Genomic DNA, 15,948 nt, shown 5'->3' with positions numbered 1-15,948 from the left:
GAGTACCTTCAACCCCGTGCAAAACATTTTTCTTGAACATTTGTTGCCTTTTCCGCCAAGTTTAAAGCCTCTACCGCTTCCAGCAGTTCGCCTAAAGTTTACCTACATAAAGAAGCCTATCGGGCTGTGCCATTTTCAGTCCATTCAGGGCTGTATTCAATTGCAGTACTAACTCCAAATGAAAAGTATTCAGTGATTCTTCCCCTTAGCTGCTTCTGAATAATTAACATGACACGGAACCGAATACAGTGGTCAGTTACTAACGATTCATGAAATTGCACCAAACCTTTACAAAAGCGATATATTGACCATTTCTTGTTTTTAGATTAATGTGCTGAGTGTAATCCATGACACGGGCCAGTTTAGATGCGAGAGCCCTTTAAATGTTTCAGTGTTTAACTATCCGTGCATAGCGCGGGTCAGATGCTGCCAGTGTCTCAGAAAGTCACTACATGGATCAGGTCAATATATGTCTTTTTTTAGTGTTCAGTGTCTCAGTGAAGGGATAGAAGTACATGTTGCAGATCAGATTCTGTATGTGTGCATTTTGAGACATGATATTTAAAATAAGAGTAAAAATGAAGGATTTTGTGAGAGTTCAGTGAATGTCTCAATTGAACAGTGCATTGTGACTGAGTGCCATATAAACACCACTGCAGAGATATCAGCAAAAGATCAGGCCAGCGAGGGGGCATTGTGAGCTCTGTGAGAGTCTGGTCTTGATTGTCCAAAAGTGGCACTGAGGGAAGCAATGCAAGAAAACAACGTGTTGCCTGGGGGACAGTGGGACTTTTGTCTCAGTGACCCCTGCTATTGGCTTGCTATCAGCAAGAGACAGGAATATGATCCAGGAGATGGGCAGGGGTGGAGGGTTGGAGTGGAGAAGGCCACCCATGGTGGTCTTTGCCTTCTCTATCTCGTACCCCTTCAAAATAGACACAGTAGATACGATCATTTGGAGGGAGCCTTCCTATAGACACAGTGGCATCCCATTCCAAAGCGTGGGCTATAGAAAGATGAACAGTTTTAATAAGTTTTCGTCTATTGGGCACAAGGTCGTAATGAATAAGAATAGGCTTTACAGCTGAGCTGACCTAAAGTAGTCCCCTGTCATCTTTAAAAAACCTGAGAATTCTGCCTCCTTGACTGTAGCTAGAAGTACAGGAAGTGTTTTATATTTTCCACTAAGGTGGGGTAAAGTTCTTACTAGTTTTTACATCAACTAACAATCAGTCATAATAATGTTGTACTCTCAAACAGAGTATTTTTGGGTAAGCTTAAACATGTAAGTGTTATAATACATCAATAGATGTAACAAGATGTTTCACCGAAAACATACAGAAATGGGTTTAAAACAATTATAAATCTGGAGGACTTATATCTATCTGTCTGTGTGTGTATTTAATTTTGAGTTTTTAGATGATTAACACAGCAATTGTGTGAAAACTGCACTGGATATTAGAAGCAATCTAATTTTAAAACAGTTTGTGCTATTTTCAGTTAAATAAACCATGGAAATGAAATCTCAAATTTAGTTTATTAGTAAATATTACTCTAACACTATTATGAGGAACCCAAAACATACAAAATGCATGTGTTTCTATTTTGCGTTGTTTTAGCCCTAAGAAAGCTGTCTTTGTACGAAATACGTGAAACATGCATATGTTGAAAATTTAAAATATAAAAAATTTAAGATTGTTTTGGGATAGAATTGCAGTAGTTCTAGAAAAATACTATTTGAGTGCAGTGCAACTCAAGGCAGGCCTTGTATTAAATGGAAATATCACAAGTCCTGAGAAAGCAAATATATCGAAAAATATGTGTCAGCTCAAAGCAATGTCCTTTTGGAAACACTATTTTGAAACTGAAGACACGTTTAAATGTATGGAAATAAAACTGAGGTGATAACCATGAGAAAAAAATCAATGAGAGTCATGACACAAAAGTGAAATTTGGATAACTATTTGAAAACTTACATTAAGTTGCCCTCAAACTTGAGGGCAGTAGAATTGTGAGTGACTACAATTCAATATTTTGAGAATCATCCTGTTAGTAAATAGGTTGGTTCACAAAATATCGCTGGATTTACAAAACTTGCGTGGAACTACTGTAACCCCAGTTTGAAAATCTAACTATCACTTCTGGAAACAGGTACATAGTTGCATACTTTAACAGTTAGGGACAGACATAGTGAACAACATAATTTGTTTTAAACAACATAGAAGCTTCTAGCGAGAAACATTTTTTGAACTTTTAAACATTTTATTCTGGAATCTTTCTACGCCTTTTGGGGACTTACTAAAGACTAAAATATTAACAAAACAGGTTATCAAAACATGGATGCAAAAAAAATATTTCTGTAGGTGGCTCGATGAGCAGCCAACTGGTTGTCACAATATTAGTTTAAAACACTGATTACAATACAACCCAATGTTTGAATACAAAGGGTTTAAGTGGTTTTGTTTGGTGGCATGGAATTGTCCTGTGAAAGAATCGCTAAAAAATATTGGCCAGTAAGGTGCATGCATCTTGTGCAAACAGGTGCTCCATCGGGCCAAACTGGCCAGTACTCCATGCGTGCAAGCAGGGTGTGGAAGAATCTGCTGGGTATGTACCTCAGCCACTAGATCATGCGGAGAGCGAAAGGCCACAATAGAGAGCAGAAGGGGCAGACGTTGAATAAACTGATGAAATTATATCATTTGATATGTCATCAATGATGTAATTTCACATCATCAGTGATGTAATACGTGGGGTCATAAGCAGTGCATGTTGGGGTGCCTTTTATAGTTAGGTCAATAAAGTATAACTGGTGAACTTCAGTGTTTTTTTGGGCTTTAAACTTTAGTTTTTGTATTATTACAAGGATTAACTATAACGCCACTTTAACCTTTGCATTTTTCAGTGAGATTCTACAGTTGTTCAAGTGTAAATTAAAATCGTATTACCTTACCTAACTATAAACTCTTGTTTTTTTCATTGAATAGATAGATAGATAGATAGATAGATAGATAGATAGATAGATAGATAGATAGATTGATAGATAGATAAATAGATTACCTCTGTTAAATCTGTTGGCAGAAGAGGACCAGGGCCTCTGTCTTGGTGATGCTTTTGACTTAAACTACTATTATACTGTTTCAAGAGAGAAAGACCCTATTGTGTTGTAAGCCTTTCCTGATCTATAAGGTTGGCTAAAAAACCTAAACGAATGCCATGCTGCTCGACAGGGTTAATTTACAACCCTTCATGTTCCTGGCCTTTTCCACCGGGATACATTTAAACACTGCTTAAACACTGCGAAGGCAGACTGCATGGCAGAGCCAATACTATTTGTTTTAAAAAAAAACCTGCCCTCCCCCATTAAACTTGGAAAAAGTTCAGTGAAACCAAGACATACAGTACACACATCAGGTGCAAATGAACTTTGTGGAAGGGGATGCAAGTTAAATATAGCTAAACCTCACCCCCTATTGCCCTTTCCAACATCCCGTTGCCTCTTCCACAATAACCAAGTATCAAATACTAAGGGCCTGATTACAGTGGGCTTAAATTGTGCCCGACATTGGTGTTTGCTCCAGCAATTTGCAACAGTTGAAACCTGTCTGAAATTGTGGAAGCTAATATTGGTTGTGCACCGTTCGCACTTTTTGTTCTCCCAACTAATTATACCATCCCAATCTAATGAAAATTAGCTGGTGCACTCCTTGCAGGCATTGCGCTCTCTCTTTTGGCCTACAATCTCTGTGACAAAGCTGCTTGGCTGAGCAATTTCATTGTGACAATGCCTTTGCCATACGTTTAGGAGCAGTGTTGGAGAGGAGATTTGTGCTGTGGTAATTAATGTCCTGAGTCCTTTAAGAGTCTTCCCAAATATTTAAAACAGGTTTGTAGACATGTACTACCCTCTCTCCTGCTTGTCTTCTACTTATTCTACTCCCTTAGTCTTTTAAGTATACTCAGGACTACACTATTTTCCTGCTACTAAATTTTGAGGTTTTCAGCAGTGGTTCCCAACCCTTTGACTTCTGTAGACCCCCACTTTATCATTACTGGAATCCGGGGACCCCCACTGAATCATTATTGGGCTCTGGGGACCCCACATAGAGTCATTACTGAAAGCTGGGGACCTAATCTGTTAATACGATTTAATTTTCTAAGCAGTCACGTACCCCATGAGGAGTCTTCGCGTCCCCGGACCACAGGTTGGGAACCACTGATTTACAGCAAATAGAGGTCTTTCAAAGCACCAGCACACAGATGTTCCACACTTCAGAATGAGGTGGGGGAACAGATGGGGCATGTTCCTCATGCCCTACTTTTAAGGTCTCCTACTTCTCAAGCTACTTGTAGATTTGAAGCCAGCACTGTTTATTGATGAATGATGAGCTAACACAACTAATTCCTGTAGACAGTGCAATATGCTTTATCGTGTTTTCTTTTAATACACAGGACATATTTTTTAAACTTAGACATCGGTCACCATACTACAACACTTCCCCTAAAGTTGTGACACAGCCACCCAAACTTCTGATATGTCTTTGCTGTGATCTGAATGTGGAGGGTAAGATTATGACTACATTTCTTGTTTTTCTTAGGGAAGGAAGAACTGTGTTGAGCTGTTTGTGTCTCCACTGAAAAGGAGTATGGGCGTTCCTGAAACACTGCCATCTGAAGAGGTTTTGCGGTCTTTAAAAATCAGTGTGTTGCACCAGAGACTGTCCCACTTTGGAATCATAGAGGTGTCCCCAGAAGTAAGATAGTCTTAAAATATTCAAGAATTTCCTCATTGTGTTTTTGTTTTCTTAACATCCATATGGACAAATCTATAGGGATGTGGTTGTCAACAAAATCAAAAAATAATAACAGTCTGAATAGTAAATGCATATGTTCTATGTTTTAGTATAAAACCTACTGTAAATAATCATGGAAAAACAGAACAACCACATGCTTTTGCTCTGAGAGAGCTTTTTAGCGAGACCATTTAACATAACTGTGAGCCGGTGGTTTCCTCTTTTCTAAAGTTTTAAAAATCTCTTTTGGACACGTATCTCATAGTTGAAATAATAAATACAAACTGCGATAGCTTTATTTAGAGGATACAACTAATACAGAAAAATAACCTAATATTGTAATACAATAGCCACATTAGGAAGATGTGCTAATTATGCTGCATCTATGCATTGCTGCCTATACTGTGCAAGAATTGGTACATATAATTGGAGAATAGGTCTTACAATGTGCAAATACTATGCCTTTTTTCCACAAATCTTATACAAATTTTTAGCACTATCCCAATGGTAATGTATCCTGCGAATATCAATGATCACTATGTCAGGACAGCACGTAAATAGTCACAGTACATTTGGTTTCAACTGCACTGTAATATGCATTGTCATTGCTCTGTGTGGCATGTTGGGCTACAAATAAATGCAAAGGCTCATCACTGAAAATGTCCCTACTTGAACAGAACACTTATGAAAAAACCTATGCCATCCACTCTCAGATATTTTCCTGTATGTCAGCTGTCTCCTTTTTGCTGTTCATTTTTTGGAGAGTTGAACCAAGAGACTTTCTGTCTATGTATTTGGCTGGTGATATTTTAATAGGGTAATTCCGCTAGTTTTCTTTTTAGATTTTTATTTGATAGATTGTTTGCTTCAGTGGAAATCAACGTTTCACATAACATTTGGACTCTTTTAATATTTTGGTACTTTGTTTGGGTTGTGTCATGTCCTAGAGCTTAAATGCAGCATTGATGACATTTAGACCATCATTTACAAATACAGTATTTCTTTTATCAATCCAGAAAAACTTCACTGAGATGCATCCTGAGATTACTGAGACAGGAAAAAGAGCAATCTAAACTGGCCTTGAATGACCCTAGTCTAAGAATACCAAGGAAAACCAGAGGTTCATGGACATTTAACAAAATATACTGAAGATTCGTGAGGACTTTACCCTTAAGTTTTGTCATTTCCCAGTTGTTTCATAAAGGGCAATAGTACATCTTGAAAGGCCAGAAGAAGACCATTTAAATCAGCAAGAGATACTGTTGATATCTGCAACAGTTCTGCATCACCTCAAACTAGATCTTCCATAGCTACTAGGTGTGCACAAGGGACATTGCCACTAGAATAATAATCCTCACGAAGGATATTCATATTTTACTGACATGCAAACCAGAAACAGAACAGAACAGTATTTGAAAGAGACCACGGGGCACAGAATAGGTTCTAGATGTGAACAAAAACTCTTCATGAGTATACTAATAATAGGAAATTGGGATTCCTAAAATATGGTGAACCCATAAAGTAATGATGGGCACAAATGTACTTTCTATTTTATGTCTAATTAAAATACCATCAATTAACACAAAGTTACAGACACGCCCCTTTCCAATGAGCGAGATGGAGAATTAAATCTCACAGGACTATCCATCTTTCCACAAGTGGTATAAGTATTTGATGATCAGGTAAAAGATTTGTAAACCTTGAAATCGCATGGATCATCCTATTCTATCTTATCTGAAGATTCATGTCTGGTTGTTTTGTGTAGTTGTAGCTTTGGTCAATTCCACTGTAACAGCAAGTCTTTCATTCAAGCCATGTTAGTCACAAACTAAATATTTTTTGCATCCGAATAAAAATCCTTCTGGTGGTGTTCACTTTGTGAAACTCTGTCTTAAAAGATTTATGGGACTATGACAACATTTCTAAAATTTGCTCATTCAACTTATATGGTGTTGTTGAACTCTTTATTGGAGGCCTTACACCTATAGCATGCCTGACCAATGTACACTTGGTTCATGAATATGCATTCATGTTTGCTATTATAGAGCCTTTGGCCAACATGAGCAGTTTTGATGCTGCCAAAGCAGCAGATACAGCCACAATATAAGACTTAATTTGTATACAGAACACTCATTTCTTCCTCATGGGTTGTAAATGCATTTCATAATGATAAAGGAATCCAGGTTGTCTCTTTTTGCATGCTTCACATTAACTTATCATCAACAAAACCCACAGGTAACCAGATGTTACCAATTAGCCACAGAACATTTCCTTTGATGTTACATCACCCATACAATTCCATATATGTTCATCTTATCCTAGTGGAAGTTTCCAATTACTGTTCCATTCACATGGCTATCAGCACGCATACTTTTTTGAAAACTAGGCTTTCATGTACCAATTTCGCTATCATCTTTCCATGACCCTTGTGGTTTCTTGGACACGCTCCAATAAGAACATATCACTTTACGCACTTTCTGGTTGAAGCCAAAGACAAGAGCAAACTGTATTTACATTATCACTGGCAACAAACATTGTTAAATCCCTGGTTCTCAATGACCTTATCCATACGAAATAAATTTGCTGCAAGGCCCAACATCAGAATATAGGACATACAAGGAGTTAAAGCACTTTTGAGTAGCCTTTGAGGAGCCAAGAGCATCTCCCTGAAGTGTCTTTGGAGGATATTGGTTGAAGCTAAAACACTCAGCTGCCTTTCAGGTGCAAGAATGTCTTCTTGACATGGTGAGCACTATGGTTACGGGTGGGCAAAACTTATGAAATTTCATTCCACGGAATTCCACGGATTTACATAAAAATTATGCAAGATTCCATGGAGTTTTGTCAGTGAGCAGAAATCGGTATGTCATGCTGAATTTTAGTGCCAGGAGCTTGCTCAGCACGAAGAAATCAGAGCAAATGGCACCACACAGCACCCCAGAGGGGACTGCTGTTTAAGTTGGTTTTACTGCCGCTTGAGTAGATTTTCTACTCTGTGGCAGCTTGCACAACATGTACGGTTGTTACTGCCCGCATTTGGAAAGTCTTGCCAGATGCCCTCCTAGCACCCGAAAATTGCACTAGGGGACTTCCATTCTCACTCGCTAACCTATCATTGGTAAGCTGTGCTTGAGAAAAAACTCTGCCGCACAGCAGCTGGCAAAATCTAGCTGGAACTGTGCACGGAGTGGCCAAAACTCCGCAAACTCTGATGGCGGAGCAAAGTTTACCGACCACCCCTAATTGCTATATAGCTAATTTAAAAAAGGAACTGTAATTTCTCTGTCCCTGACATTCGCCCTCAGAGTCATTTAGCATCTACATCAGTCTTTTAAATCAATTTAAAATCTTCCTTTGTGGAAAAGTAGTGAAGATGAAATGGGGGCGGGAGCTGACATGACAGTACTCCAATCCCTAGTCCGTTGACACTGGTAACATTTGTAAATGAATCACATATGATCTAAGCAAGTGTGCAGATGCTGTGCATGATGTGAGCCAATTAAATTAAGGATAGTTATTTATCATAGGTTCTTAATGAGAGATGCATGGTGTAGAATTAAATCCCAGAGGTACCAAGGGTTGCTGTGAGTTAAGGAATTGGACACAACTTTACAAATTCTAATAATTAGTCTGCTTTTCTTAGACCGAAACTTTATTACGATGCTTTGACTGAAGATGGTGTTAAAACAGCCCTTGTTGATAGTTTGTGTAAAGAAATTTAAAACAAACTATTTGGACTGAGACACTTTTTGTGAAAAATGGTTGATTAACAAATGCTTGAACCGAGAACAATGCACCTATATCACTGTGAATAATTTTTCCACACTGGCACCAGTACCATGCCAGAAAACCCTATGAACTCTCCATTCCCACCCTTTCTGCACTCAGCGTAACAAAGCGAAAAACAGAAACTAAGAATTGTAAACCAAAGCAACATATTGAAGGGCTATTTACTCTAGGGAAAGCCATTAAAGCTGACTGAATCCCTCTGTATAGTCAGAGCTGGCCAAAGACTCGTGTCAAATTCAGCACTAACTTCAAATAGCCTATTTTGCTATATGCACTTGCATGGAGATATGTTATCTATGTATACATCTTTATCTCATTGTCCTGAGGGCTATGTAACCTGTTTGGAACTTATGGGCCTCTATCCCAGCACCTGGTGGCACCACAGCAAATCAAACCTGCACAGCACCGACCATTTTGCCACTGCAGCACATTGAGTTTTCTGGATTATTGACTTGTCAGATGGGTTTGCCTCACCTTAGTCTGTTAATTGCCTTAGAGAAATCAACCTAGTGCCACCTACATTTCAAATCAATTTCTATGAATCTGAGCCACTGCAATGTGACACCACAGTGGCCTCTCCATTCTCCTTTGATTGGCTCCAGTTGCATAGCTGCAGTGATTTCAGGTGTACTGTGGCTGCTTGTGGGCTGTTAAAATACGTTCCTTAGCTAAGTGGGTTATAGTCAGGTGAGCAGGATAGAGTACAGTATGTGGTACAAAGGCCACCCAGGGCCTGTAAGTTAAATGCCACTAATAGACTGCAGCACTTATTATGGCAACCACTACAGTGACAGTGTAAACATGACTCCAGGCCTCCTACAGCAGCCTGGCTACTGCAGTTCTAAACTGCAGCCTGGCCTGTCCAAATAAATCTTTTTTGACCACAGAAAACATTCCTTTTAAATATTAACCTGTCACCCATATGTCAGCCTGTATCGCCACAAGGCAGGGTGAAAAGTATTTAAATGCAGGACATGTTGAAATTTAAAGTTAACATGGCCTTACAGTGACTAGCATCCAAAGGCTATTTTAACTGTAGTGACCCTGGCAGCTCCAAAGAGAAACACTAGGATACACCATTACTTTTAATAATGCTATCTGCCGTTGGAAAACACTTACACATTTCATTCTTGGACTCTTTGTAATATTTATTAAAAACACCAGTCAATGGTGAAGTCAGAGGTTTTGTATTAGCCTCTAGCTGCAACCCTCTGAGTGCTTAGGCCCTTAATGAGGTGTGACAACTGCTCCCAAGTATTGTCAAAATCTTGGGTGTGGGAGGATCTTCTGCTCCTCTGGCAGGATGACCATTTGGCAATTGCCCATGAACTTTATTAACTTCGAAAGGGCTTCTTCTGTCACAGGTAGGTGTCAGTTGACACCTGTACAGGCCTCTTCTTTGTTCCTTTGGTAAGACAGGGTCTGATCCTAGTAGGGAGGGAGCTGTGCCGACTGGTTTGATGGTACCACAGAGGATGTGTTGCTCATTTCCCTGGCCACACCTCTAGAGATCCCATTTCCAACAGCCTGGAATTACTGTTTTGGGGGTAAAGCAAAATAAATAATTATATTTAATGGATCCATTGCCCTCAGCAATTAATAACAACCAAAGGTGAAGATATATTTCTTTCAGCATTTATAGAGAAGCAATTCTTATTTGAACAAATATTGTGTACACCACCTTTAACAACATTTCAAAGTGTGTTTTCAATCATATACCTATATGACATTTTACTTAGTGTCAGATCTTATTGAAGAAAACAATTGATAGGCAGATCAGCTATGGCTAAAGAAAATAACACTCTTGTTTCTCGCTGCAAAGCAACATTAACTCACAATCACTTTAAAGCACTATATTCTGATGAAAAGACATAACAGGCAGTTAGAGCCAAGATCTGCACATCTACTCATGGGCTTGGAGCTCCTCACTGTCCATTTGCAACTCTGACTGCAGAACTGAGCAAGCAGGACAGGCTCCTGCACTGTTGTGCTCCATTGTGTGTGGGCTTACCGCACACCACAGAACTTACCTTAGCCAATTTTGATGCTGCTCTCATCATGTTTACTACAGTAAGGAGCATGAGAGAAGCTTCATGATTGGCAAGGGAAGAATAAGGAAACCCTCCACTGGACACTGTGTGGCTGCTTTATCTGCTCTCCTCTGCTGTTCCATAGAGCCCAGAGTTGCAAAGTTTATATGTCAAGCTGGCTGTTTAGAAGGCATCGGTCAGATTGACATGCACACTTCAATTACACAGCAGATACAGCTTTCCCTCATTGCCATAACAATGAATTCATAGCCACGCTCCTCCGCCTATGCTACTACAGCCTGGCCCACACACTATATAAATTAACCCTAAGATAACTTAAGATCATTTGAAGCACTGAGCACCGCTCCTATGCCCCCTATAGGTGGACAGCCCCTGCATGGCAACAGCATCAAAACCCACCAGCCATGTCTTGGCCCGATCCAATCCAGGCAGGGTCCGGATCTGCTAGGCTCAGTACCAGCTGGCTTTATCCCACACCTCCAATAAAAGCCTTCCACTGGGCCCGCTTGTTGATTGGAGGATCTCCCCCTCCAAACTCTTGTCCCACTCCAATGGTCTTCTCTTCAGGGAGGTCCAGATGAAGTGCTGCCGCCATCAGCAGTCCAGTATGCTGCCAGGGTGGGGCTCTAAGTTAGCACATGTATTTGCATATTCATCTCTGGCCATCAGAGCTGTGTCACAGTGTGGCCACTTTTATTGGCAGATCCCCTGTGCCCTCCATAAGCCCTTAGCCCTCACACAGATGTACATAACGTCCTGCTCACCAACCTCACTTAGATCACAGCTGTCCTCTAAGCAGCTACATGCTCAATCATTGCACTGCATCAAACAGTAGCTCTCACACAGAGATTTACACACCCACCCATTCACAGAAGAAAAAAAATCACTTGTTGTCTAGAAAGGTCATCTTCTCCAGTCGCATCCACATCGGCAGCTCAGAACTGATTAAACTACTGGTCAATTATGGTAGCTCGAAAATTCGCAAGGTGAATGGACCAAATTAGACTGCCTCCATAAGTTGGCAAACCTCATGTTTTAATTTTATGCCACCTTGCCACCCTCTTGTTCAGCTGAACAGTTTAGGGGCTGATATTTTACATTATGCTTGTTTATAACCTTTTTATATTGCTTTGTTTTTATGTTATTGACTGATTTAGCCAGAAACTATTGCTCTTACATTTACCTACTCTTGATTTTGTAACCCGAGCATCTAGTTAGCCATGCACATCCGTAGATATCTGTTAATGCACCTGTGGCCAGCATATTTCCTTAGCTATTCTTGGTTTTATATGAAGTATCCCACTGTCCCCTAGGTACATTTAAAAGGGACTGTTTTTCATTACTGTTACTTTGGAATATAGGAACATAGGCACAGACACTAAAATCAGGTAAGAAACTCCCTTCTCTTTGGATTCTGCAACACTGCAGACCTACTCATCCTGCAGTGTTCTTGTCTTTACTATACTATAAAGACTCCATTTATTCATCTTGGTACATTTTTTATTTTGTTATTGATTTTTCTCCACTGCCATGATTTTAAGTGTAACAGGGGTAGTCACTAGCCTTTTTCTGCTGAACTCCTGCCCCCACCAAGCTGATGGCAAACACTGCAAGAGTTCTGTTATACATAAATGCCAGCTAGTAAGCAAAGGATATGGTGGCTGAGGTAAAAACCTATCATGAGAAGTTGATGTGGATATTTCGGCACATCTGGTGATGATTATGGATGGGATATAGTGTGCTTTTTCAGTGGTTTGACGGGTGTTGGGGAATGGTGTGGTGAAAGTGACAGACTGGTAAATGGGGTATGTTCTAAGGTAAGACAAAGGGTGTTGATAAAAGGTTAAGGTCCAGTGTGTTGCCCTGATGATGTAGTCAATCTAGAAGGAGATGAGAATGAAGAGATCCTCATTGAAGTTCCCACTGGGTGATAAATGAGGCAGTACACTAGTGGGAGGAAAGTGAGAGTGAAAGATATGCCAAAAGGCATTAAAAAGAGGTGTTTGATAGGAAGGGGCAGTGTGACAATAGAAGGAGGCTGTGTGATTGATGATGAGACTGCTATCAGTATTGTGCGTGGGTAGCCAATGAATAATGAAGGCAGCTGAGTTGTGCTCTCTGAAGGCTGGGTTTGAGATGTAGGTGGACTGTGACTGACTGATGAAGAGCTACATGTATGATTGATCAAGAACTATTCTAGACTACTACAGAAAATGAGATGTCATATCCATGTTTGTATATTGAGTGTGCCTTTGCAAGTACGAGGGTGATGTGAGTGTGTATCATTTGCACTGGTAAGGATACTTTGGTACACATTTCTTTTGCAGCAAACTTAAGGTGGCTTGGGTTCCTGTGGTCAGTGAAGTGTGAGGGTTAGTTAACTACAGTGAGTAAGTGAAACATGGATCTTCCCTTGTTGGTGTCATGCGGAGACTCGGGCACAAAGCATTTATAGGCTCAAACCAAAGATCGTCACAAGAGTCAACCTTAAATTCTTTCATTTTTCTTTAATGTCCTGATTGGATGGCGTAGGAAATTCAATGGATCAATCAGAGCAGCCTCTAACTATATACTCCTGTACAAGTCATCTGTAGGGGAGGAGGGGGTTGTCAGTGGTGTAAGGCTCCTGGAAGAGAAAAGCTCTGTATGCATGGATTGTTACTATGTGAACCCAGCAGACCACAGAGGCCAAAGGGTAAACTGAATCCAGTCTTAAAACGTCTGTTTCCAGTTTCTTTATCTTTTTTCCCCAGCAAACTTGTGTGGCTAAATCCTATTGATGGTGTAGGAGTCATTAAATTGATGTAAGCAAGACCTACAGTAACAGTTGTTTTTATGTCACCTTTTGAAAGGTCACTCTATATCCCAGGACCACTCAGAACAGATTTAGGGGGTCATTCTGACCCTGGCGGTTCGAGACCGCCAGGGCCATTATGACCGCAAGCACCGCCAACAGGCTGGCGGTGCTTTTTTCCCCGTTTTCCCCAACGCGGTCGGACCGCCAGGGCCGGCGGTTTCCCGCCGTTTATGCCCCAGTGGTGATAATCCGCCAGGGCAGCGCTGCCCTGGGGATTATGACCCCCTTACCGCCTGCCTGTTTCTGGCAGTTTTCACCGCCAGGAAGAGGCTGGCGTTAAGGGGTGTCTTGGGGCCCCTGCACTGCCCATGCCACTGGCCCCCTAACAGGGCCCCGGCCAGCTTTTCACTGTCTGCCTAGCAGACAGTGAAAAGCGCGACGGGTGCAACTGCACCCGTTGCACGGCCGCAACACCGCCGGCTCCATTCGGAGCCGGCTCCTGTGTTGCGGCCCTGTGGGAATGTTGGAATGGGGGCCGCGTTATTGCGGCCGCATGGCAGCTGCTTGGCGGTTCCCGCCTGGCGGGCGGCAAGGTTGGAATCACCCCCTTAGAGTCTAAAGAAATCACTGAATTGAAAACAATTCTTCTTGTGCAAATTTTGACTTTTTACACATAAAGTAAAGCATGGAGACACGATAACTGTTTGAGACTCATAGAAGTGAATCACATCTTAAAGAAAACAGCTTTTCTTCTCATGAAGTAGACCTCAGGCGTCACGTGATCTCAGGGGCCAATCGGAGAAGCTTGGCAGTGCTCTGGAAAAACAGTCTGAAAGCTTCTGTTCCTTATTCACCTTTTCCACAAGAAATTACTTTGTAGAGTAAGCCCAGTGAGCTTGGATGTTCCCTGGAATAAAGGAAGGACTGCATGCTTTTGTTTTTCTCTCAGGAATGGGGCTCGTGATCTGTGAATTCCAAACAGAGACCCATCAAAGTTCTTTGGAACCATAGGTTAGAAGCTGATGTTTCTACCTAAATGTTAACATTTTCCTCACGGTTCACTGAAAATCCCAGTGATTGTGATCTGGAAGTGAATGGAAAGACTTGCAGACAAGTCTTTTGTCCCAAAATATTTGGCTAATGGGATACATGTCTATTTCACCCATTCAGTGTAGCTAGGGTGCTGTCCTGAACCATTGACTGAATCCTGCTTCACATTCAAACCCTCTCCCTCTTGTACAAACTTGGTTGAGGTTGACCCCAGAAATGGTGTGGGGACCCTGTCCATTACAGAAGACATTGAGTAAAAGAATAATATATGAGAAATCAGAGATTGTGGGTCACCTGACATGTCTTGAAGTTCTCTGGAACCACAGTCTGGAAGCTGTTTTTTGTGTAAGTTTTCCCATTCTTGTACAGCAACAATGCAAGACTAAGCATTGTGCACAGTCATATTCATTAAAAAAAGGCTTGAAGGCAACATTTTCCTTTTAGGAATTAGGTTAGGAGGTGTCACATGATCTCAGTGTCTAACTCATACCAGACCGTTTGTACTCTGAAACCCCAGAGAGACAAGTGTTGATTCTTCTGTAAAATGTAAGTCTTTTCATGTAAACTTGATGCAAAAGGTCAACAGTGACATACTGAGGGTAGTATCATTCTTAGTACTTTGTAGTCATGTGACAATAGATTTTGAAGGCCAACTGAGAAAAGAACTCACCTGAATCAAAAAATGATCTGGGATAAGAACAAGTAATGCTTCATATGGAAAGATATATATGACTATTGCAGCCTTCCAGTGACAGAAACATGGAATCAAATCAATTTTGTAAACAAAGCCAGGCAGTGTAAGTATTTTTGTAATCTTAACAGTTTATTATACTCTTCGGGGACAAATAATTGAAAATAATGGCCAAATATTTAATCATAAATTAAGTTATTATTGAAACCACAGTTTTGTGTAATTGCTTTCACTAGTCCATCAATTATTTATACAGCTGAAACCTCCAAATAATTATAGTCAAGAATGATCTGGATTAAAGTAAATGACCAAAATGCTGTTGTCATATGAAAATCAAAATCCAGTTACTTGAAAGAAAATGTCTTAATGCTATCATTCTGACAAAATGTTCTGACAAGATGTTCCACTGGAGGTATATAGGGGGTCATTCCTACCCTGGCGGTCCGAGACCGCCAGGGTAGGGGACGGAGGAAGCACCGCCAACAGGCTGGCGGTGCTTCTGGGGCTATTCTGACCGCGGCGGTAAAGCCGCGGTCAGAAAAGGGAAGCCGGCGGTTTCCCGCCGGTTTCCCGCTGCCCCTGTGAATCCTCCACGGCGGCGCTGTAAGCAGTGCCGCCATGGGGATTCCGACCCCCTTCCCGCCAGCCTGGTTCTGGCGGTTTTCACCGCCAGAACCAGGCTGGCGGGAACGGGTGTCGTGGGGCCCCTGGGGGCCCCTGCAGTGCCCATGCCACTGGCTAACAGGGCCCCACATTGATTTTCTGTGTCTGCTTGGC

At 41.1% G+C, this 15,948-nt stretch overlaps 1 protein-coding gene across 2 annotated transcripts in view; it reads left to right on the top strand.

Annotated features, from left to right (window-relative positions):
- Nucleotides 1-15,948, top strand: part of PTPRR (protein tyrosine phosphatase receptor type R) — a 697,768-nt gene that overhangs the window by 325,702 nt on the left and 356,118 nt on the right. For both annotated transcript variants that reach the window (XM_069228339.1, XM_069228340.1), the window contains one exon: nucleotides 4,599-4,754. In XM_069228339.1, coding sequence (XP_069084440.1) covers nucleotides 4,599-4,754 — 156 coding nt within the window. The remainder of the gene's footprint in view (nucleotides 1-4,598; nucleotides 4,755-15,948) is intronic.

This window comes from Pleurodeles waltl, chromosome 4_1 (assembly GCF_031143425.1).
Source record: "Pleurodeles waltl isolate 20211129_DDA chromosome 4_1, aPleWal1.hap1.20221129, whole genome shotgun sequence".
Taxonomy (NCBI): Eukaryota; Metazoa; Chordata; class Amphibia; order Caudata; family Salamandridae; genus Pleurodeles; species Pleurodeles waltl.
This window is presented reverse-complemented; position numbering and strand designations above follow the sequence as displayed.